This window comes from Scatophagus argus, chromosome 7 (assembly GCF_020382885.2).
Source record: "Scatophagus argus isolate fScaArg1 chromosome 7, fScaArg1.pri, whole genome shotgun sequence".
NCBI classification, from domain to species: domain Eukaryota; kingdom Metazoa; phylum Chordata; class Actinopteri; family Scatophagidae; genus Scatophagus; species Scatophagus argus.
In genome coordinates this window covers 19,665,479-19,692,154 of record NC_058499.1, presented here as the reverse complement: position 1 = coordinate 19,692,154, position 26,676 = coordinate 19,665,479, and the positions used below count along the sequence as shown (strand labels likewise).

Below are 26,676 nucleotides of genomic sequence, written 5' to 3'. Positions count from 1 at the left end.
ACACATTGACATGGCCCATACATCAAGAAAACCATTATTTCTTTGCACTGAAAAGCTGACTGTTTCACCACTAATAAGCCTTTTTTAGTTTTCTCAGTTATGCTGTGAGTGTGAGGTACGTGAGTTTACCGTGTCAGTGGGAATAACAGATCTGTTGACAGCTCATAGGTCTCTTGTAGGTTTCTCACTGATATTCTCCCCTGTTGCTGCAGTTCTCTATGCATTTCAGCAAACAGATAACACACACAATACACATAGAGTGCAAAATTCTTGTTAAAATATTTTAGGTTCTCAAACAAGTTCTCATAGTTCTATATTAACATTCCTAACAGTGTAAGCATTCAGTTTCTTCAGGCAACACATAATTCCCCACAATGTGCTAATTTGGTGACTTTGCAGGATTTCAGTATCATACCTTGCAGCACAAGGCACAGATTTCATTGATGCCTGCATGGTTTTGTTGTTTAATCAAATTTTACAGTCACTGCTCTCCTTTCTGTGCTTTTGGGTCCACTGTGGCTGCTTGGCTGGTGGAGAGGGAGTAGTTTTGATTATTTCATGGTGCTGAGGAGGAGGAACAGTGGCTATAGGTGAAAATGTAAACTACTGAGCCTCCTGGAGGTTACATACAGTACTATGTGTGTTGATTTGGCTTTGTGTGTCTGTGTGCACTCATCTGTGTGCACTCATGTCTTTCTGAATACTCATATCCTTTGGATATATTACTATAGCCCACAGGACCTAACATTACAATCAAACAAGGCAAAGTTTTAATGAGCTGTCAAATCTAGAAAATAGAATGAAGGCAGTTGGTAAGTGAAATGTTTTGATCTTAAACCTTTGTACAATTACACAAAGATAATATTTAAGTGTCTTTCAAAGAAAAATCAAGAGTTTGCTAACAGTTATTGTAAATCGTCAGCAACTACAAAACAAGCTTGTCTCCTGTTTTATAATCTTACATCCCTGCCACTCATTAAGGGTGGTTTTACACCTATAGTTTAGTTCTTTTGTTGCAGACCAGGGAAGGAAAATGATACAGTACATTTTACAGATGTAGTTATGGTCTCCTTCCTTTTCATAATGACTTTGACAAACGAACCAAGAGATACAGACATGGAAGTTTTACAGACTGAGAGGTAACTCTTTCATTGGACAGTTTTGGCTGTTGCCATCCTGCATCATCAGTGCATAACCAGGACCCACATAGAGAAATCAAACTCTGGTGACTTCATGACAGAAGCTTCTTCAACAGATTTCATGCCTTTACGCCACAAACGAAGGGCAGTGGAGGCCCATTGTCTGTGTTGGGTTTTTTGGTCCACTCCACGTCCACAGTCTTACACACTTGCCCAAACACACTAACCAGGCAAATGGTGTGAAGTTTGTTTACATCAAACCAAACAGGTTAGGTGTTAAAGCACCGTGAACATATTCTTTCCATAGCATTATCAGTTTGTATATGGTTTATGAATTTCCAAGTCTGTTTTGCTGGTCCTGTGGAAGCTGATGTTAAACCTCTGTCATTGTGCATTAGCTGACATTCATTTGTTTTTTTTAGGGTTTTTTTTTACACTCAGACAACATGTTTGTGCTAAAACAGCTGTTTGACAAAAAGAGCAAGTTAAAGAGTCAAAGAGGGAGAGAGCAAGAGAGTGTAAACACATGGAAAGAAAATATACTTGAACTAAATTCTAAACTTTATTCAGCACTTACTTTTATGTGTTGCAAGTTTGAGGTTTGATGTTTTATACTTTATATATATCTGCCAGCCAATAACAAATTTTGTGTAGCCATGATAAAGGAAAGGTATCTGAAGGCACCATTCATATGACTCCCTCACTAACAGTTAGACAGTTATCTGGAGGACTTATTGCTGGGAGTGTGGTCCATTCTGCTTAAAACTCTCTGGGGTCTATCAACATGCCAGTGCGTTTTCTTGATGTCTCTATAAATATTTTGGTGATAATACAGCACAGAAATATGGTTCAACTATTCTCTTAAACTGTAGATTCTCATCTTTTGTGTCTTTATTCTCACAAGATCGTACGAGAGTCAAACCAGGGTTCAGAGGCAGAGAAGACACTAAGACATGCATTGTTTGCCTCTCACTGTGCGTAATTGGTGGATTTGTGTCATCTGCTTTTTGTATTAGATGACACTATCAATTGGACACTCCAGAAAAAAGAATGACAGATTATTAAGAAAACAAGTGAAAAAGCTAATTTTTGGTTCATAAAAATAAACAATACATATTGCATGTTCTGCAGCACAAACATGCTCTGCTCTTTCACAGACACACACTTCTGTTTCATATAGCAATCTAATGCCTTCCTCATTTAAAGTAGGTGTTTACTTTATGAGCCCAAGGCCTGAGACAGGTGAAGCCTGTTGTCCAAATCCCACTCCTGTTTTCTGCTTGGCTGGACTGTAATTTCCTGGGCTTTGGAGGGCAGGATACGCTGCCCCGCACACAAGAAAACAGTCCTGATGTGCACTTAGCCCCTGTATGTGGGCAAGAGATAAAGGACACGCACACACATACACACACACACACACACACCATCAACACCGACACACCGACCTACTCCCTGAGCAAACAAACCTCTATCCGCCATAATAGTTCTTACCTTTAAGAAATATAACCACAGTACTTTCTTGCCACAGGGTCACACACCATTGCGCTCCACTGATAATGCCTGTGGTTTATAATTTGTTATTTCACAGGCATAATTGTCTAGTTAACTATGTTTGTCCTGTGTCCTACATCAGAGACACAGTAAACAGTATGTCAAATTTGCTTCTCTTGTTTGGTTTCTCAACTTTTTTAATTCATTTAATTTCATTTTTCGAATGTAAAATAAACATTGCAAACATAAAATGATAATGAAAAAAAAATTCTTTGAAGCTACGTTTTACGGTCCAAGTCAACGAGATTTTTCTCAAAAGTTTTAACTTTTTTTAAGCGTTCCTTCAGGTCAGGATCATTCGTCTCTGAGAGTTGTGTCATTGTCCTGCTGTCCTTCCTGAAACCTCTTCAAAAACCCTGTAGACATACTGCCATGCCCCTACTCCCAGATAACCTGATTAAACGGTGAGTGCCCTGTTGCTCAGCCTCAGGCATTACTGCTGCTAATTCAGCCCGTCCGCCGCCTGCTGAGGCACATGGCACAATCCCTAATGCACTCTGCCTTTGTACTAGAGCAGCTCCACTTTCAGCTTTAAAGACTGGAGACTCTCAGTATTATCCACTAAAATGGCTGACATTGACCACAGCAGACAGGAAATGGGCTGAAATGGGTTGTTAGATTATTAGAATATATCCTGAGGGAAGAACCCAAGTACAAACAGAGGAACCAAATTCATTGCCGAGAATGATACACCCAGAACATTAATTATGTATTTACTCCTGTGTCAGCTGAGGGTCATTAGGATCAGTATACACACAGGAAGTTCCATCCCAAGTCTTATGCCATTCTTTCCTGAAACTGTCACAAAAACAAACAAACAAAAAAACTAACAAACAAAAAACACAGGGCTATAGTGGTAATATGCAAGACTACACACAAGACAAGAACCACTGAAACCAAAATCATATATCATATCTACTACTACTACTACTAACAATAATAATAATGATATTTATTACCTTAGTTACTTCACATAATAAGTCTTAAATGACCAGAAGTATGAATTTATCTTAGACACAAGTCTTTGCTCGGCCTCTCAAAGCATAACAGTACATTGACTCATAGAAATATAAAGCTAGTCTGTGCAAACATTGTCAGAAACACACATTTACATGAACAAACATCGGTTAAAGATGAACCAACTTAAATGAAGTAACTTTCCTTAACTGATGATCTGTTAAGTGTGAACTAGTGAGCAGAACACAGAGTCAAAATTAACTATTATTTAGATCCTGGCAAGTCCTGTCTGTGAGTCTGGAGATGAGGCACATGCATGTGCACAGTGTCCATCCTTAGTGGAGAAGGTGAAAGAACAGAAAGAAGGGGTGAAATGTCCCAGGCAACAGTTTGGAGGAACAGGCAAAATGAGGCTTCTAAACTTTGAAATCATGCAAGCTTCTTCCCTTACAAATGATCTTTGGCTTAGTACATACAACAACTGAGAAGAGGCCAAAAGAATTTAAAAATGAATTTAAGTTTGACCTGTTATGAAAGAGTTTGACATTATAGCTGATGTACTAAATATATGAGATGTGACCTGAATGTTTTGCGTGCTGTTTGCTAATGAGAATGTTAAGAGCAGCCAGCCTTTGATGGGAAAAACAATGTTTATTTCAGATGTTTTGATCCAAAACATGTCCGCCCCGACCCAAGTTCAAGACACCTCTAGTAAAATTATAAATTGTTGAAGCTGATTTTACCTTCAATCAGTATTACTGTGATTGAACTATAGTCCTTAAGATTTAAGATGCACACAGAATAAGGGGCAGAGACAGTAGCATACAAGTAAGCCTAGTTTTCCACCAGCCCTCCAAACAAGTACCTTCAGCACCAGACAAAAGGAGATTGAATTATACCTTTGGAGAGGAGCAGGGCTTTTTTGTACTGTGATACACCAGGGAGAGCCTTTGTGACTCTTTCAACAGCTTTCAGACGCAGGATTATTTTTTTTTTATCTTGCCAGACGGCCAGCTGAATGAAAGATCTTTTCTATCATTTTCTATCTTCTCTACACTTTAAACTTCCTCACTCTTTTTCACCTTCCATCTTTTGTTCAATCTCTCTCTCCCTCCGAAGACCATCTATTTATAACTTCTTTGACATTCTAAGGGCTTCTTTCCTTTTGATGTAATGAAGAACATTTCCGATCAGTGACTCAGGGATGAGAGACAGAAAAAAAGAATCCACACATAATACAATTCAATATTCCAGCATTTTTATTTGCTGAAGAATACGTTAACATTCTTAATATATAATATAATATCATAATATTTTATAGATTTTGAGATATTAATGCTGATTAGGAATAAGAATTTTAAAATCATTAACACTGGCTTTATAACAACACATTAGACCACTGAGGTGTACACATCTCATTTAAAGATTTAGACCTGGTTACTTAGAAGTTGATTTCATAAAAAGCTCCATTTTTGTATGGTTTGAATATAGGATGGGCCTAACTGATGTCTTAGCCCAGTACGTGGGATGACATTGCAATGCACAGTGTGCCATATGGACACAAATTAGTTACTGAGCTCAACATTATATATCAAACAATTTGGGCCCACTGCATGAACTTTTTTGCATCATTTTTATTTATGTACCCCAAAATCTCAAATCACAATACTTAAGTGGGCTTTACAATCTAAACAGTGTATGACACTCTCAGTCCTTTGACCCTTGATTAGAGTAACTCAGTGACCTTAAGGAGGACAAGACACACAATGCAAATTAGCAAAAGAATCAGAATATATACAAATTTTGATTACAAAAATACAGATATGAAAAAAATAAGTGAGTGATGATCCATAAAGGGCTCCAGTCTTGTTCCTGCATCTGCATGCAACAACAGCCAGGAGAGATGGAGAGAGAGAGGTTCTTGGGTGGCCACTGATCCAACATAGAGGAATCCGAATAAAAAGAAAGAAGGAGAAGACTGGGGAGAAAGAACAAGGGAGATGAGAGAAAGAAACACACACAGCTTGTAAAGCTTGAGGCAAATAGAAACACGAAAAAGCACAAGTTAAGAAATGCAGTGATTATCAGACATTTAGAGTTTGTTGTATTCTCTTCAGCAGGACAAACATGAGCTATAAGTACTGGGAATAAGAGATTCATCTGGAATGAGTAATAGCAACAGATGTGAGGGTTGAACTAATCAAAAGCTAATCAAAGAATATAGCAATGAAGGAGACACAATTGGAGAAGCTTCTGCAGTTAGCTGAGTTCTTTTTAATGTTAATAATCTTAATGCTTCAGCATACCAAGACATTTTGGACAATGCTATGCTTCCAACTTTGTGGCAACATTTTGGGGAAGGCCCTGTGCTATTTCAGCATGGCTGTGCCCCAGTGCACAAAGCAATGTCCATAAAGACATGGCTGGATGAGTTTGGTGTGGAAGAACTTGACTGGCCCACACAGAGCCCTGACCTCAACTCCATCCAACACCTTTGGGATGAAGTGGAACGGACATTGCGAGCCAGGCCTTTTCGTCCAACCCCACAAATCCTCTACTGCATGAATGGACAACAATTCCCACAGAAACACTCCAAAATCTTGTGGAAAGCCTTCCCAGAAGACTGGAAACTGTTATAACTGCAAAGCTGTCAATGTATTTAGAATGCGATGTCATTAAAGTCCCTGTGAGTGTAATAGTCAGGAGCCCCAGTACTTTTGTCTGTATAGTAGTTTAGTTGTGAGTATAGTATGGAAACTACGATGAATATATTAATAAGCGATCCTGTTGTGGTTATATAGAGAAAATATTCTGTCTATGTCATGACTGTATACTTTTTATGTTCACTTAGGGTGGCATGATGTGCAGTGGTTAGCACTGTCGCCTCATAGCAAGAGGGTTCCAGGTTTGAATCCCGGTCTGGGTCCTTCTATGTGGAGTTTGCATGTTCTCCCTGTGCCTGCGTGGGTTTTCTCCAGGTACTCTGGCTTCCTCCCTACAATCCCAAAAACATGCACATTCTGCAGTCCTGCAATGGATCCTTGCTTTCATAAATATTAAAATATTCAGCTTTGTTTTTGAACTGTTTTAGAGAGTTGCTTCCAGATGAAGGGAGGTGCTTCCAGTGTAGGGAAAATGAAGGGAAAGTTGCTTATTAAACTGATCATTTTGTAGAATGTAGTTTGTGGTGCTGTTCAACTGTCTTGCATTATGCAGAGAGATATTTGTGCTATATAGCTGATCCTCATTGATAGACATGCACAAAATAATAGAAGCATATGTCAATACAATACATGTTCGCCAGCACCACAAACCTGCCTGCCTCCAAAATCTGCTTTGAGCTAAATGGTAATATCAGTAATTGCAAAGGTAATGCTCTGGTGTTTGGCAGATATAATCAGTAGGTGATTTGAGGGGAGATGTATGCACCATCTCCCTTGTTAGCAAAATGATCAAAATGCATTCCCCCTGGTTAATCGTTCACGTGACTCTCTATCCCCCACAAAGTCACTGATTAGGGGACCACAGTCAATGTCCAGACCCAGATGTTGTTCTATCTGGACCTGTGCCAATAACTGATAATTTATTAAGGATTCTGTGGCTTCAGAAAAATATTCTGTTCAACATAAAGTCTAACCGAATCCCAGTTGGTCTTTCTATGTCTCTCAAAGAGCTACAGTGAGGGCATTATACACACTGGGCAGCTGTGCTTCCTGTTTTATGGCCCGCTTCCATGGCTTAATATCATTGGCATACTGTAAAATTATTCAAGTTTTTGATGGTAGGTTCAGCAGATGTGTGCAATACCACTGGATCAACATCCTTGTGTCCCAGTGGATGTTTCTAAGGGAGGCTGATGCCTTGCAGTCTACACTTTGGCAGGAGTAAAGTAAGGAATTAAAACACATTCCTCCACTGTTATCACACCTTTCTGTACTGTAGAGGGAGGTGCATAATGTTGTCTTCACAAGTAAACAGACTGTGAATGCCTGTAAAATACTGTAAAATATCTGTGCAATTAAGCTGGTAATTGATGGCTGCCAGATTGATAAGACACTAAGTACTAAGAAACTTTCTTGAAATACAATGCCATTTCCAACAGCGTATTTCAATGCAATGCAATTCAGTTTGGCTTCTAATGGCCAATGTCACTGTCAACTACACCAACAACATTAGGCTCTTGAGATTTAGTTTAAAGATACATGTGTTCTCTTTGATGCGCCTGCCACACTCTCCGTAATCAAACCCAGTTTTCTGGAGCTGCCCAGTAAAGCAGTTCAGCAAAGCTTCATGGTGATCAGATTATGCCCTCCTTGCTGTGTCCAAGTGAAGCATTGGGGAGAGTTTAGGGGAGGGAAAGCTCTCCCTCCTGTGGACTGTCTGAACTGTTTCAGGGCAGGACTGGGGTTCTGCCCGGAGATAAAGGCTAAGCCTTTATAGGAGTGTTTGGGAGGAGTGGGAAACTATTCACCTTGGAGCTACTGCACAGCATTTTCACTGGGATCTGAAGAAAACACCAGGCAAGCAGAGCTCCTTTGAATTCACCACCCCAGCAAAGGGAGGACTACTTGAATGGCTCAGGATGAGCTCCATGCTGGGTGAATGTGAAATGAGGCGATGGCAGCGGAAGGCAATGGAGACGCTTCCATATGCATGACTCGGCCCCTTTTCTCCACTTCCCTTTTCACTCCTCTTATTCTTGTCTGTGTTTAAGGTTGTGATAAAGCCGCCCCAGCTCAGTTACCTTTTCCTCTACTTCTGTCAGAATAAGCCAAGTGCCCAATTGACTGACTACAGTGTATCCCTTTCCTGTAATCAACCTAGCTTCTCATTTGAGTACAAAGGCCTTTCAAAACTAAAAGCTAGGAGGTATCTATGATGATGGAGGACAGGAGAGGAGAGGAGACAATGTCTACTATTTCTACTGCATCTGCTATAAACTGAAGCAAGCCAAAGAACGTGCTTGTTGTCCTTGCTTGAAATGATGATTGATCTGAATCCTTTTCATGCTACACATTTTACACAAAGGGTATAAGACGTCATATGTATGAAAACTGGAACTATATAAGTAAATGGTGTTTCATCATTTAGTTAATAAAATGTATCATATGGTTGAGAAGATCCTGTTGTAGCATCCATTTGGAATAAATAATTCTATGATGTGTGATATATATTTATGGGTGCAACACTTGCATAAATAAATAAGAGGCCTTCATTTAGAGAGAAAGTTGGCCCTAAAACAAGGTGTGACCTCTCCACCATGGAGAAGTGCCAAGGTCTCAGTGTGATAATAATCTCAGCTCTGAGAGAAAATTGTCCTTCTCAAGCTTCTCTGACACAGTCTCAGGGCAAAAAGAAAAGTAAGAGAAAAGAGGAACTGCAGGACAGATATGCGTTTACTGAGACCTGTAATGTTCACAGACAAGATGGCTTGTGGTTGTAGATGTACGCTCTAAAGGTGAGGCCAGGTCAGCAGGTAATGGCCACAGAGTTTATCATCTCCCCTGTGACCGACTGCCACTGATCTGGCACTAGCATGGCCCATCTTCTCCAATTCTCCCCGCCTTTAATAAGCAATTTTCCCTCCAAATGAAATCACTGCCACATAGATGATAATTTTCAAATTGAGAAAATATTTCGCTGTGAACTGTGATACAGACAAAATAGCATCCTCATTTTGCTAACAGGCAAGTGATGAGCCGTGTGAGAAATGCAGTGCCTCGCGTCTGACTTAAACTGCTTCCACTCATCTACCACGCGCGTGCGCAAACACACACACGCACACACAAGTTCATCATGACTGGGTCATTGTCTTTTCACATACAGAACAAGTCTTATTGGAATTAATATTAAATATAAAGCACATTGTACATCCAAACAAGTAGAAATACATATTTTATATATTTTCTCCTATTCAGGAGGGACTTACTTACTGAGTTTACTTTGAATGTATGATTATCAGGAGTTGACAGCTCCCCAGAGGTAGAAATGACTGATGATGTGCAATATAACTAATATGTTCTTTATGCTGCAGTCTGATTGGGTCTCAGAGGACCTTATTCCACATAGTCCTACTTGCTACTAGACTGGTATCCCCTGAAAAACCCTGCATCCTCCATCACCCTTTTTACTTTTGTCATACACAGACAAAATTATATGCACACATTTTCTGCAGCCTTTCATTATGCAAAAATCTCCAAGTGGAGAGGAAAGGTGCATAGGTGAGGATTTGCTCAAGCATCCAACCAATGAGGACCAGTGAGGATTCTTTATACGCAAATACAAATAGAGCTATTAGAGGAGACCTCACACCTACAGTAGTAGCAGTGTAAAAATGAGTGTCAAGTGGGAAAGAGTTTCCTGGTTTTACGGAACTGTGTTTAATGAATATTCCCATTGTTGCAGGGACAGCTGTTTAATCAGGCTCAGACTGTTTCTCATAAAACCTGCAGAGTGAGACTATGGTTTTGAAAGAAGGTATAAAAATATATGATAGTCATTTATCATATCATTTATCATGTAGTTCAGGTGTTTTTTGGTTCTGTCACACCGAACCACTGAGCTACTGTCCATAATGATCACTATCGTTATATGTATGTCAATGAAAACTAATGCAGGGAGGAAGCAGCGAAAGAGGAGAAAAGAGCTCTGCCCCAATTCCACATTCCATACCCTGCAGGATGCCGTATACTTCGAGTATACTGTTTTCACATTTAGTAATAAAACAGGAAATAACAGGGAATAATTCAATAGACAGTCAAATTTTGATACTCTTGTCATTAGTGCCATTTTGTTCATTCATTCATTTAATTCATATAGTCCTCATTTTTCTTCTCATCAAATGTATTATTATTATTATTATAATTATTATTGTTATTTCTAAGAATTTCCTGAAGTTGTCTCACCACCATATGTATTCTGGCTGCAGGTTTCTTTGCTTCTACCTTTTCTTTCCCCTTTTGCTTTACACTCAAACTTACCTCATTGCTATTCTCAAAACTCAAGCCAATTTACTTGGCAAATTAATATCATACATGTATAAATAGCATGCTAATTTTTTCACTACATACTCAAAACCTCGTTACATCATGTTTTATATATGCAGTGCAAAATTGGAAAAATGATATTTGAATGTATAGCTCATGCAAATTAAAGCTATGCATAGCTAGCTTTGCAGGATCACACCATTTTCTTTGCGATGACACAATTTGTATTTAGATTATGTATTTCCTCCGTCTGCCAAACAGGTTATTGCTGTGCTGTTTGTGTGATCCCCTATTTGAATGATCTGACGCAAGGCACCTCGCAGCTTATGTCTCATTACATTTCAGACATGCTGGGAAGAAAAATTTGACTGTGTGCATCTATTAACATGTGTGTGTTCATGTCTGTATGAGCAAGTGTAAGTGATGCATACATATGCTGGTTGGCATAGGAAAGTAATTCTTCTGCCATGCAGATTCCTCCATGCCTGTTAGTATGCCTCTTAGCATGTGTGTGAGCCTGTGTGTGTGAGCTATTCAGTGAATTGGATGAAAATACATGTTGGGTTGAGAACACCATTAGTTGAGAGTCAGCAGTTCTGTAGGATGGAGACAGAGGGGAAATGGTCCTTCTCATGAAAAGCCTCCCACGGTATATTCTCAAGGCAGAGAGCGAGAGAGAGAAAGAGAGAGAGAGGAGGATGAGATGATATATGAAACCATTAGGGTGCTAACACCTAAAACACTTAGTTCAGCTGCATGTGTGCCATTACTGCCATTACACTATATGCTCCAGGCTTCATGGTGACGGACAGATAGGAGGACAAAGGAAGTGGAAGACAGACGAGTGAGATAGAAGGGAGAGGAGTGGGATGACCCGTGTGATAGAGAGGTTGCATGATGTCATGCATCACTAATAGGAAGTAGAAAGGCTGCTAATGTGATGCTACAGATAAAGGAGGAACCTCTCTCTCTTTCTTTGATGAATATCTACAGCCCTGTTCCAGTGCTAATAAAGGAAGTGAAGTGAGCTCTTTAGCCAAAGATTAAGATTGGAATGGAGGTAATGACATTACATATTGTATCTTTACTGACTTCATAGGGTGCAAATCCTCATCTGCAGATAGCATTTCTAGTAGCACACATGCTTAGGAAGATAATCTTATTCTTGCAATAATCAACGCTGAAAACATGTCCATTTTAGTGAAGTGCAGTTTTGTATGCTCATTTCCCCAGTCTATAGTTTCTTAATTAGTTGTACCCAGTTGCATCTTTCTGAGACATGAAATTATATATTTATAGTGAACAAAACCCGCTGCTGAGAAAAACTTTCCTTAATAAACAATATAAAGACTTAATATAGGTTAAGTTACATTGAGTTGTGTGTTGTTAAAGGGAAACTTTTCCTCAAAATCAATAAAATACACATTATTATTCATCTAGATTGTTTTGGGGTGAGGCTTTTCAGAGTTTAGGAGATATCGGCTATAGAGATGTCTGCCTTTGCTCAGTTATAATGCAGCTAGATTGCACTTCGCTTGTAGTGCTCAATGGTTTGTGGTTTGTTGGTGTAGAAATGCAGGAAATTTCTTTTAAAATAGTTACTAATTACAGTTAATAATTGTGATTACATAATTGCAGTGACGTGTTTGTCACTTATCAGTTTTGGTGGTAAACGCACCTTTAAGCTTGTTTGCTGACTGCCAATGAAACCAAAGGAGAAGTTGACTTGTATCCATTGTTGTGTGTTGTTTGCAGTGTATTGGGTTGTGTTGCGTGTCTTTGCAGTGTGTATATTGTCAGATTGATGAAGATGTTTTCTTTATTTGCTTGTGTTTAGTCTATTTGTATGTGTTTTCTTAAGTTGCAGTGTGTTGAACTCTCTGTGCCATCATGCATTTGCCATTTTTTGAGTCTGTCTTCAAGATTGACCTGTTTTTATTTATCTTGACACTAAAACAGTTGCATAGAATACATATTTACTGTTTATTTTCCCTGATCAAAATTACCATCAAAGGAGTTTGACTGCAAAATGTCAGACAGGTAGAAAACAGTCAAATAAAGCAAAGAAATAGATGGACTGACTAAATTGAACAAAGTGGACCCACTCTGGATTAAAAGCTGCATGTTTGAATTGTGCAATACTGTGAAATTCTGTGCATATTTTCACTGTCAAGGTGACATGGTCCCTTAGATAAACCAGGGCGGATGACTAGTAATACTGCAGAATAAGAACATGCTCAAATCATAAATATGTGATGTGGGCCGATGGAAGATCTCTTGGTGGAGCAGCAGATGAGGTGAAGGAGGTGAAGCAGAGGAGGAGATGAGTAATTTTAACGGGCTCAACTGAAAGTTTTTATCTGTATATTTGCAAGTACTTGTAAAGGGAGCTGAAGTCATATGCAAGGACACAATTTAGTCAAGAAAACAGTCCTAGAAGATAAATGATCCAGATGGAGTGAGAGGTTGTCACCAGATAATCACAAACACATTTATGGCTTATGACTTTAGTATTTATTTTATATACTTAAGGCTCAGAAAACTGTGTTTATCTGCCTTAAGAGAGAAAAAATTCAGCTATTAGGTATCATCATTTGCACAAGGAGAGAGAGTAAATTGCAGTGAAGGTAAAGTGCCTTTTTAACTGTGTCTGGTGTTTTTAGCCAGGCGCAGGACTGCACTTTTGAATTTGAATCAGCCACCGACAGTTTTGGGAAGATTGCTGTAAATAAGAGTTAGCCCCAGAGTACCATCTTCATTCTGGAAAATAACTCCTTTATCTTTTCATTTACACAGCTGGAGGTCTCAACAACAGACTTTGCTGGAAACATTGTTGAGGGACCGGCCATACTGGTGATCACTGTCATCGACCAAAATGACAACCGGCCCATCTTCAAAGAGACACGTTACACGGGAGAGGTGCTCGAAGGATCCCCTACAGGTTGGTGGCATTGTTATATTGAAGGGTCCCAGAGAAAACTGCACTGTTGTTGAATTAAGCTGGACTGCAATATCACACATACTGTGACTGTGACACTTTAGATGTCCTCTGATCTTAGGGGTGGGTGTGATTGTGTTGATGATAGTGTGCACATTTGTCCTGAGTCAGATGTGTTGTTGAGGTTATGATGTCAAAAGTCACACCTTTATAATAAAATCACTGTAGGATTCTTTCATTAGAGCACTGAACAACAGTTTTACATTATCACCTAAGCATTGTTACTTGCAGAGAAAGCTGTTACATAAGGTGTTGTTGCTTTAGTGTAGGAGTCAACCCAGTCCAGTTATCTCCAAATCTATACATTTTGTTGTTGTGGCTACAAGTTATTGAGTGTCTCTACAAAACTGAAGAGGAGCAGAAGACAAAGAACTATAAGATCCCCACTAGAATATGAACTTAGTCACCACACTTCAGTGTAGGATCTACAAATGGTACAAAGCTCATGATAAGCTCTGATGATTGATACATCATTACTTTGTGGACCAAAGTAGGAGACTCTCCGCTCCTCCCATCTTGTGGTCAGGTGCTTTAAAATCAATCATTTTGAGGGAAAGCTAGCGAGGCCTTTGAAACAACTCCTCACCTCTGGCTTCTACTGTAAATCTTAACATTCTCTTAGATGTCTTTGTCACTTTGTCACAGTAGCTTCTTTCTTGGTTCTCTGAGTTGTTGTCACTGCTGTTGCCATGCTTTTCTTTCACAGTTGTGACAGTTGTGCCCTCACTGGGAATAGATATAAATAAATGCTGTTTGAATGTACAGCGTTTCTGTTTCAGGAAAACTCTATTTGGATGACCTCCTGCCGACTTAGTACATGCTGATTTTGTGTGCATGTGTGTGTGCTGACCATTTTGTCCTTAAAACAGGGAAAATTAAGATTCATACATCGTTGTTTTTATTCTTCATGCAGCTGTGGTGTGAATGACTGTCATCCGCTATACAATGTGTGTTCTGTATTTGACATGCAGCTTGAGTGAATTGTGGAGGTGGTCACATCATGTGCTGTTGTTCAGTGCCAGGTTATGTTTGGCTCTTAGACAGACTACATTGCCTTTAGAGGAAAGGCAAAAATCATAACAAAACTGTATTCTTCTTAGTCCCATGAAATTTCCTACTGTCACAGTTGTACCATATGGCCCTGATAACAAAATTAGCAAAAATCAGCACAGCTTCACCCTGTGTGCCCCCGTTGCTCATCTCCAATTGTGTTCCACCGTTTCACTGAAAAAAAGAGACCCTCACGTCTACCCGTCAAGTATCTTAAGAGCAAACATGCTGCAGCATATGGACTGTCCCAGTCCCATGTCCCAGTCAGATGAAGTGGAAAGCACTGTCTGTACAGACAGTGACACAAGAGTAAAATAAAAACCTATGTGCTCCAGATTCTGTGATGGTCCTAACCATGTTTGTTCTCATGTTTTGCTCTCATCATTAGCATGAAAAGCCAACAGACAAAAACCTTAATCACCAACACAGCTACACAGATAAGAGGGATCAGTCAACAGGCAAGCAGATAAGCACACACATGCACATACATTCACACACAGTTGCTCCCCATAAAGACATTTTGTCAACTTTATGTCAGCTGTTATGAATTGCTAATGCAGATGTTGCTTATGTGATGGTATATATTAGATATGCAACAGCATGTCATTACTGGCAACATGGCACACAATGATAGGCTGACAGACTGCACTCGTGAGAGTAATGCAGTCAAACTAAAAGTGCATTTTGATGTTTTGATCTTGTTATAACAAATCTGAAATGATGGGAACCAGTTCTCAAGGAAATAAGGGGTGACTGCCTGTTTAGTCGCTTCCAAGGCACAATGTACAGAACTGATTGTCTGCAGTTTGGGCTGCCTGAACATGCACAATTATACTGCACATGTGGACTTTCTTAAATAGTGTATGTGTGTTTAGTGCACCGATGAGAAAATGAGAGAATCGGATTCCCAGCAGGAACATCTCTTATTGGTTTTGCCTCAGTGAGGGCCAGACCTCACAAAACACTTGGATCTTCATAGCAGTTTTTAGCCCTGACTCGAGTAGACAAGTTAACTTTAAGTTCTGCAAGCTCAGCACACATAAATTTTAAAAAACTCATTTTACTTTACGGGGTTAGATCTGATATCCTCCACAGAGACCTTTTGCTTTACTTGATAGAACTGAATTTGGTTTTATATGTAATTATTTGATACTGTGTCCTTTATTTAAAAAAAAAAAACGTAAATGCTTTTATAACCCCAAGATTCCTGAGCTGCTGTTGCCTGAGTGGATTATCGACTGGTTGAATAATCCAAAGTGAGCAAAACAAAATGAACCGAGGCTGGCTGTGAGTATGGTACCTTCTGACAGCTGCTTGGCATACTTTGGTTGCCATGGATGCCAGATCTAATAGAGCCTTAGAGATAAGACGAAGGTTGCTGCTATGAAGACTGTTTTTCATGCACAGCAAATCTGTTCAGCCTCAATGATCTATCTACAAATCGATCATTTAAATCATATTTAACAAACTGTCAGTTCCCTATTGGTTTTCTGATCAACAGTAGATTATAAATGCCAAATTCACTCAGAAATCTATCTATGCTTGAGCATGGACTCTTTACCTGCTAAATGCTCTACTATGTTCCCCAGCTGAATGTTCATCACTATCAGTCATATGATCTAATATATATATATATATATATGTATATATATAAAATACAGATTATCACTTTTTTTCACATGGTGGATATGGAAACTATCAATCTCATCATATCTTGAAAACAATGTGCAAGAAATATAGGCACATTTCTTAACTTGGCTTTGCATCAAATAAATGAGTGAAAAATAATAATTAATCCATGGAAGGCAAGTTCAGTAAATACAGGATGAACCACAGGAATGCAAAAAAAAAAAAAAAGGTGGGGAAAAAGCCTAATGTTTGTCTGAAAAAATAAGTTCCTTGCAGCTTTTGTTGTAGTCTCCTCATCTCAAAGGTCAAGAGGCCAACATTAATTGTATGACTTGCCTTTTACAACCACAGAATGTTTTATAGAGCACTTTTATTTCTACATATGAGACCTTGTTTGAGTCTCGATGACATCTTAATGTTGTTTTCACAGTCAAAATCACACATATTAAGGAGACACTGTACAAATGTTTGGAGATTATTTTTATTTTAGAGTGGTTTTTTTTATTCGTTGTTTTCTCTCAGTACTACTAGTTCTATTTATGTTTCTGCTGCAGTGTCATTCCATATTCTAAAAAGACGACAGCGCAGCCCTGTAAAGCGTGCATGAGTGTGTTGATGTAGTTTTATTGTATGTGCATGTGCTGCATTTGTTCCTTTGCTTTTTTGAGTGCTGGACAATTTGTGTGTGTGTTTGTGTGAGTGTGTGTCTGTATGCATGATCTGTAGCAGCATGGTGTGTGTGTGTGTGTGTGTTATACAGTAGTAGCTGGGCAGGAGGGGAAGCTCTAGGGGAGAATGTCACAGGCACTGACATTTCTGTGCAAACTGATAACAAAGGCAGCCAAAGCCTGAGTCTCCTGGCAAGCCCTCTCCTTCCTTTCTGTTTACTCCTCCACTTTTCGTTTTTTCTCTCTATCCCTCTTTATCTCTCTCATTCTTTTTTCCCTTCATGCCCTGCATTCCCTTGGGCTTTGTGTACACGCTATCCTGCTCCGTTTTTTTCCCCCTCCTCCCTCACTTTTGCTGTTTTGTTATTCTCTCCATCTTTGCCCTGTCTAGTTTTTTCCCCATAACTACTGTTATTGACTTGCTTTTGTCGTGTTTTACCCAGGGTTGTCTGAGGTTGATTTTGACTGCACCACAACTTTTTCAAACCAAACCAATTTCTTCCCTCCTACTGTTATCATGAATAAGCTAACATCCCAGTTGACAAAAATCTTTTTTGTAATTGATGGATAGGGTTTTTCTTTTTTTTTTTTTTAAGAAGCATAGCCCAAACAGCATTAGACTATGTCTTAATACTTTCCAGTTTCCCCACCGTGTCTATAGCACTCAGGCCCAAGCCAGTTTCTACTAGAGTGTAATTTATTCTTTTCAAAAATTCTCCCTTAAAAAGGAGAATCCGTAAACATCTTTATTGTCAACTCACGTCAAGGCCTTAACCATGGGTCAACAATGCGTGGACCAAACTGGAACCAAGGTTATGGCTGAGGTTTAGCAAACTCGTTTTATTTACATATTCACAAGCGAATTTGAGTGGGCAGCAGGGGAGTTTGCTCTCCTCTTTGTTTTCTCCTCTCGTCCTATCCTTTTCTATTCTGGTCATCTCTTATTCCCTGCTTTCTTTGGCTGACATCTCTTAACATTTATGTATTTATCATTTCCATAATACTTTGCAAAAAATATCATAAATGGCAGTGATACGGCCTGCATAATACTCTTATAACATTTTAGTTTTCAATTTTTGAATACATTTGAAAGTAAAGACTGTAGATAAATATGAGATATGAGATAGATATAGACTGTACAGGATATGACATTGATTGTGCTGAGCTATAGCAGTCCAACAATGACTTCTGCTGGGGTACAGCAACACCACCTAGACAAACCACATGCAGAACTGCAGTAATACTACAAGTCATTATAATGGCAATTTGTTAAGTTTAGTTTTGATAGCATAATATGTTTGCATTAATGATAATAATAATCATTATCATAATAATTGCAGTTTTTATTATTTATTATTAATCTTTGTGGGTCTGTGTCAGTGTTCTTGGTACACTATATAGACAAATGTTTTGGGCCACCTGACCATAACACCAATAGAGATCTTTAAGGACATTGCATTCTATATACGTAGACAGCTTTGCAGCTATAACAATTTCCACTCTTCTGGGAAGGCTTTCCACAAGATTTTGAAGGAGTATTTCTGTGGGAATTTTTGCCCATTCATGCAGCAGAGCATTTGTCAGGTCAGGCACTGATGTTGGACGAAAAGGTCTGGTTTGCAGTCCATGTTCCAATTTATCCCAAAGGTGTTGGATGTGGTTCAGGTCAGAGCTCTGTGTGGGCCAGTCAAGTTCTTCCACACCAAACTCATCCAACCATGTCTTTATGGACTTTGCTTTGTGCACTGGGACACAGTCATGCTGGAATAGAAAAGGGCCTTCAACAAACTGTTAGTCTGATCGTCTGTGTATTGCTGAGAAACTTGACCTTTTCAATAGTAGGGCCACAAAATCCAGCATCAAAACTGGTTCTGCATCTGTTTGCTTGCGGATTTTGATCTTTTCAATAGAGGCATGTCCAGGATTTGAAGCTATTTAATTTCCTTACAACGAAAGTCTTAGTATTGCCTGCTTAAAAATGTGTTGTGAGTATTCATTAAAATTTAAGTTGTTTCTAAAATCATTTCTAATCACACTATTTAATATTATCTTCCGTTTCTACAGCTTGACCCTCTATTGTAACTGGCTGTCATCACATTCAAAACTTATTGTTAACAACCAGTTTCTTAGTCTTATTAGTACTGAAGAGTAAATCACTCTCTCGAAACCATCTTAAAAGTTTGTCGATGTGGTAAATAAATCTCTAGTTTAACTCTTCAGTTCATCATTACCCTTAAACATTAAACCCACCATTGCCATGTCATCTGCATACTTCAAAAGACCAACGCTATTGCCAAAGATCTTTGTTTCATTTATATACATTATTATCTCTTGAACTTTTTGTTCAAGAGATAAAGAGCAACCTTGTGGCACCCCAGTATTCACAATGATGACAGCTAGCCATGTACAGAGAATCTTTTGGAGTAATCAGATAAAAACTTTTTTGATCCACAGTGTGAGGTGTTCATTGGTATTAAATTTAAGATTGTATTAACACCTGAAGTACCTCAATAAATAAAATTCTGGCCTCAGGGTACTGGGTGTGTTTGGTTAACATTTGTTGTAGTGTTAATGTCTGTGTTGTTGTCTGGATCTTTTAATAAGCCCACTTAGTTTAGCCCTTTTTTGATTCGTTAAATAATATCATGTCCTCCCAAACAAAGGCAGCCATCTTTTCAGCCATTTTTCCAACTTCATTTCATATGAGTGCGTGAATGAATGAATACCTTGTTATTAGGATATAACATAATGACTTTTTTCAGAGAAAAATAATAAATGATGTTATTGTCTCTTTCATTTTTTATTTTCTCAGTCATCAAAGAAAATGTCTGAGTTCCTATCCTCAAAACAGTCTTTCATTCTGTCCTTGCAGATGTCTGTACACACTGTTACTTTCCTGACCATAGATGTTTCCTGTGTGATCCATACTTTGTATTTCAGCAGCAGGTGAATGACACTGGTCTGACTTACTCATAGGTGGGCAGTGCACCATTTTGAAAGCATTGGCCACAAAACCAATACGCCAATGCAGAGTCTGAGTACCACGTGGGACAGTTTATGTGTTGTTATAGAGCTGGCAAGGGAGTTTACAAATCGCAATAATTAAAATCCCCAAGTATGAAGATGAGTCACAGATTGCGAGAGTGTGCTGTTACAACTCTCATTTATCCAGCTCCTGTGTGTATTTATATTTTGGCACAGGTACATATGCCAGAATGATGGTGATCAGACTGAATTCTCTCAATAGATGAAAAAAAAAACGGCGTACTTTAAAATGAATGTGCAGTTCAGTCGCCCTGTTGTTGTCAACAAATGCATGTGCCCTCACAGTTAGATCTACAGCTTGTCCCAGTCAGCTCTTATTGTGGTATATCCACAAGATGCGACTTCAGTCTTGTCTTCGAGCCTTGTCTCTGCAAGGCACATTGAGTTGCTTTATTTAAAGTAATTTTTGACTCTCACTCTGGCAGTCAGTTCATCCATTTTCATATTAAGGGTAGTAGTATCCTGGATCAATCACTACTTGGTGTCACTGACTTGGTGGGCTGCTGAGCAGTATCCCGAAGTCAGATAACCCAGGACCTTGGACGTCTAGGTGTTATGGATGCTTATTAAATGGCACTCATACAAGAGTGGTTGTTTGTTGGTATACACAGCAGCAGAACCATGTGAGGGATTGGCTAAAATAACCTAGAATTGTAGGTTCATTGTAATGAAGTGTGATAGGATTTCCACATTCACATTATATTTGTATTTTTCTAAGTTAACAACAGCCATGAGTTAGTGCCATTGCAGTTGCATGATAATGCAGATTGATTGATGAAGTCTGCGCTACATTTAGGTTATGTAAATTTGATTTGAGTTGACATTCCCCATAATGGATAACATGGTTTAAGTATCAATTAATTTTCATGTCAAAAGATGGATGGAAACAAATGGCTGTCTGAAAAGAAAGGAAAAACTATGTTTAAAGATCTGGTTGACATGTGCATAGTTTGTTTGTTTGTTCATAAACTGTTTCAACCATGTCATATACATCTGCACTCAGTGTCACTCCTCCATTTGTTTTAGAAGTCACTAGTTAGGAGTCACTAGGAGTTATTGTGGCAACGTCAACAAAAGAGTAACATCAGTGAAAGTCATCAATATTGCCAGTGGATTTGCATATAGAGGAAATCATTTGATCCAAACTTAAGAGATAGAATGGTGTGCTGCTGTGAAATTGCTGTGTTAAGACTGTCATGTTTTGGAAATTTATGTTTATCTTTCCTCTACCAACAACATACAGACAAGCTAAACCAAAAGCCTAGGTGATATATCTTGTGTAATTGGACATGATGGGGTATAAATGAAGATATTACTCATAGCTGAGTCTCTGTTTGTGTTCCAGACTAATTTGTGTTTATATCAGAGCTCATTAAGGCCCGAGTTCCTGCTGTGAAGGGAGAGAGGGATGGATCTGGTCTGTTCCACACACACACACACACACACACACACACACACACACACACACACACACACACACACACACACACAAGCCAAATAAATAGAGCTTAGGTCTTGGCAGTAACATGGACTTAAACTTATAACACAACAATGGAGCCTTTTCACAGTTTGACATTTTGACTTGCCATAGGATAAAAAGCTCAGAAATGATTTCTGTTTCATTTTGGTGAGCTACCTCCAGGTATATTGTCCATGTTGGCTCGCTTATGTCTGACTCAGACACTTAAATGGAAGCAGAGCCGTCATTATTGTTGTTAGTTACAGTTGAACAAAATGGGATCTGCCAACTGGTCTAAACAGACCAGAGACACAAAAATAGATATTGCTACTGATGTACCTTCAAGTGCTCCTCCGTCACTCGCACAGTCACATTCACCGAACAACCACCAGCACTTGCCTATATTCCTTCACAAAAGGACCACACATTGTTGCACCTGTACCCATGTGTACAGTTACAGTCATTATGCCGCTCCCTTGCTGTGGTCCCTCCTTCTCAAAGCGCATGCTTTCTGTTCTTCTGCAGTCTCACAACATCCACATACAGTGCTGAGCACGATCCTCACACTGCTAGTGAACAACTGCAGCAAGCATCAATAGGTAATTGCTAACAGGGTACCTCTGGTAAGTTTAAAGAAGGCTTGTAGAAGAAGTTGAGGCAGAGGGTTGGTGGGGTACCAACAGTAGTCAGCGGGTGCAGAGACAGCAAGAAAGAGACTGATTCAGGAGATAGATAATGATTCGACTGAGAGATTACACCAAAACTGGCAGGTAATTTGTAGCATGATAGTGCCTGTTTGTCCCATTATGTTCTTTCTCTCTCTCTCTCTCTCTCTCTCTCTCTCTCCCCTCTCCTTTGTTAGCTGGTGAACAGTCTGTCCAACACCCTACCAGGTGAACTGCTGTCCCACAATGCATCATTATCAGCTTGTCAGACTGAGAAAGTCTGGCAAATTAATGTCCAAGGTATCTACTGAGGCTGTTGCCCAATTAACTCTGGACCATTGTTGTGGTGTCACCCCACAACAATGTGCCCCCCCGATGCTATTTGGTTCAGTGAGGTAATGAGCCCACCTGATCAGCCTTTGTTCCTTTGTTTTCCTCTAGTTACTCACATTTTCAAATTAAAGATTGTACACTGAATGATAAGTGATTGCAAGTGTAAAAATGTGCACCATGATCATATCAGTGCAACGTGATCTAAGTCCTCATGGCCAGTGGATAGAAACGTATGCTCCAATCCAGAGAGAAACTCACTCATCTATATGCATCTGTTCTCTTTTCACCAGTAAGGCATCATTGATTTTCCTGAGTCTTCTTAACTGAGCTATCTTCTTTGAATTACCATAGGGAGCGATATGCATTACACCTTTGAGAGAAAAAAAATTGCATTCTAAATGGGCTTTATTTTCAACAGTGATTTGATCTGAATACATGTGAATAGGACTTTATTTGAATACATTACTGTGGTTTAGGGTAAATTATTTTGCTCTCTTTCAGGCAATGTGTGGTTCCCTGCATCCCTTCAAAGCCAAATAACATCATCATCCATCTCTCTCAGCTTTCTGTCACTCGTTTTCTCCCTTTGTCCATCCTTCTCTCTCTCTCTCTCTCTCTCTCTCTCTCTCTCTCTCTCTCTCTCTCTCTCTCCTCTCCTTGTCATGCATGAGTGTTATGTAGATGAGAAATTATTCCAAATTTCAGTGAGAGAGACTTGCCCAAAAGTAGAATCTGAAGTCCCAAAAGAATAGTTGTATGAAGGTGTGTTGAGGACTGAGATTTCAAAGTGTGACGACAGCTCAACTCTTGGCTTCCCTGGTGGCCGTTCCAGTACTTGAGTGCTGCTAATCTATTAAAGAGTTTCTATTCTCCTTTGCCCCTACACAGTCCCAGGTCTACTTGGACTTGATTATCTGTCCCTCTCCTCCCACTCGTTCAACAAGGACCTCCTCTTTTCTCTCTCTCCCTCTCTCTCTCTCACATACACACACACACACACACACACACAAATACACACCCAAAATCCTTAGAGTCCAACCAGACAAACCAATCTTTTCCCATCACCCCATTTCCTCTCCTACTTCCCGACAAGAAAAGACAGCTGTTGCCACGTTCAAATCCCCCATTGCACTCCAGGTTCTCCAATTTAGATTATCTACCTTCTTTGTTTCACATAACTGGTTCCAGCCATCGTAGTCCCTCTTTATTGAAAACCAGCTCATCAAAAGTCCACTTCTTGTAAAGTTTCTGAGCAGATATGAATTATGAGTTGCATGCTTTGCTGGTTGTGATGTGGCAGTTCACACTTTACACAGTAGTTTCAAAGTTTGCCTCAGAAGAAGGCTCTAAACAGTTTTTTTCTCTCCACTATAATTGTTCCTCCTGTTTGTATGGACCCTGAAGATATCCTGTTTGGATACAATTTTGATATAAGATATGGGGGACAAAATCCACTGTCCTGTTCTTTGTAAAGATACTTTCTGAAGTTCAAGTAAGGCTAACGTGAGACTTCAGCAGAAATCAAGTCAAAAAATTAAGTGGTTATTTACTAAAGTTGATTTTCCTTAGTACAAAGGTCCCTCATCTTGTTTTTTTTTTCCCTGTCTCGACTGAAATATGTCAACAACGGCTGGACATATTAACATGAAATACATATTGACATGAAATACAAATATCTATGGTACCCAAGGTGAATTTTGAATTCTTGATGATCTGATTTTTCATCTTTTGTTAGCTATAATATGGTTTGGCACAACGTTTTGTACAGACTCTAATGGTTCCCAGATGATGGATCATGATGATTTTGGTGATGCTTTGATATTTGATATAGCACCACCAGCAGGTTCATATTAGTAGTTTTGAGTCAAATGTCTTAACAAATGGACTGCCGTTAAATTACATTCATTCACATTCACGTCCCGCTCAGAATTAATTACAAAGACTTTGGTGGTCACCATTGTCACCGTGAGCATGTCTGCATGCCATTAGCTTAAGAATTTGAGTGTTCTTGTTTCATGTAATCCTGAGATTTGGCTTAAAGTGAACGTATCCAGATCTGTTATTATGAACCTTCACAGAGAAGAGTCCATCAGTGTGCAGATTTCCTTCATAACCTAATTTACCATGGCTACAAAAATGAAACTGAGCCTGGGTAAGTGCTCCAAACAGTTTCACTAATAGAATATACAGATAACTTAGCTCATAAAAATTTACTCTCACTCCCTATCTTTAACAGAAATCTCCACTTGATATTCTCTTTTCTATCTTATCTTTAACCATATTGTTGGTAATTACTGAAGCCTTAGCAAATAAAAATGTGTATTTATAGCTTGTTTACTCCACGCACTATCTATAAAGTAGAAGAAATGGGAGACTTCTAAATAAGCCAGAATTGATATTGTGGTGTTTGAACTGGAGCAGAAGCTGCCTCACAAACATTGTTCATTCTTGTTTTCTTTTAACCAGTATGGCACTTCATTAAGACATTGATCTGCGTGGGCACAGTCTACTGATGGAAACACTGGAAGACATAGTCTCTTCCATCCAAATTACTGCTGCATCCCACTGTATTTCAGTGAAGCTCTACTGCAAATGGTCATTGACAATCTCCTCTGACTCCTCCTCACCCTTCCTCTCCCATCTACCATCTAACAGTTCTGTCTATTTTTTTCTGTCTATTATTTTTTTAGATGACAACAAGCAGTCCACCACTCACATTGAGGGGGAACAGATCAGCTGAAGGCAAAAAAATCTCTTTGATTGAGTATTGATCTGGGATTGTCAGACAAGCAGAGATGACAAAGTTCACACATGAGAACAAGGCCGCAGCCTGCAGTGCATTCTCTGCTGTAATCAACTCTTCAGGGCAAAGAGATGTATCCATCAGTCAGGAATTACATGGTCTTGTCATCACTGTGGCGAGTTTTTATCATGTGGTCACCAATCTTGTCAAAACACATGCGGTAGGGTTGCAGTAATGGAATTGTCAAGTCCTCAGTATTATATCACATGCTGTACATCACCTTTAAGCAAAGGAATTTGTGTTTCATATGACATTTTGCCACAGAGTAATGAAAATGTGGACAGAAATCAATAGGAATGAGACAATGTGAAAGACAAGTGTAGACCAGTAACTCGCTGTTATAGAGAGATGTCTGAGATGGGTGCAGCCATGTGAAGAGGTGGTGGTACAGATTTTGGTGTGTTTCTTTTTTTCTCTTCATTTATTTTTATTTTCTCTCTGACAGCTTGAAAAATGGTTTAGCAATGAAAATAAAACATATAGTGCTTGATAAAAATAGAATGCTGTCAGAGTCATATTTCCCTGAAGCTTTATAAAAAATTGCTTTTTCTGCATTCATTTATCAAGAAATGCACTAGTTTGTTTAGCCCCATGAGGAAAGACTGTGCAGTATTTATGTTCTAGACACACAACAGAAAACCTTCTAATTGCCTTCATGAATGCTTTTATGGTTTCGAGCACTAGAAGTAATTTTGGGATCTGAATTGATTCACAGAAGACTTGCTGTAACTGGTTGAAACAGCAACCACTGAACCAAGCACAATTACTATTGATTATTGACAGGTAAAGATCACAGGTGTTACACCCCTCCCCTTTTGATGGTAAGGCTTTTAAAGATAAGATGTGTTATTGGTGCTATGAACAACTACATATTGAATGTATTTTTCACATCTTGCAGCATACTTGTATTTAATGCAGAAAATACTTGCAGAAACCTTGCACTCCGACTGCTAAAAAAACAACAGCAACAACATTTAAACCACATTGCCCCAAGTGTTAGATATGCTTAACATTTGCTGTGATGAAAAGGAAACTATTCTCACCTATTGTGAACACAATTCTTTATTATTATCGTAAAATAATTAAAGCAACAGCCTACATCGGATAACCTCCCTGACCTTTTTTTGCCATTTTTCCAGTAAGGCCACCACAGCTGTGTCCTCAAGGTGCCTCCCTGCTGAACTGTGCACTCTTTACTCTTCATGGCCTTGTGACAGAAAGTGAATATTGCAAAGTACAAAAAAAGAAAACAAAATGTCAGCAACTTTTCGACATCCAACATAGTGCATAATCATGTATAATGCTGACAGAGAAATTACTAGTCAAGAAAAATTTGCCAGAGGAAAGTTGAAGAGTAGCAAGCACGTACACAGGTAGCTACAATATGGACACT

The 26,676-nt window shown here is 39.1% G+C and overlaps 1 protein-coding gene across 1 annotated transcript in view; it reads left to right on the top strand.

Annotated features, from left to right (window-relative positions):
* The window catches only part of cdh13 (cadherin 13, H-cadherin (heart)), a 279,497-nt gene that overhangs the window by 134,999 nt on the left and 117,822 nt on the right, over positions 1–26,676 (top strand). The window contains exon 7 of the mRNA XM_046394809.1: positions 13,430–13,574. Coding sequence (XP_046250765.1) covers positions 13,430–13,574 — 145 coding nt within the window. The remainder of the gene's footprint in view (positions 1–13,429; positions 13,575–26,676) is intronic.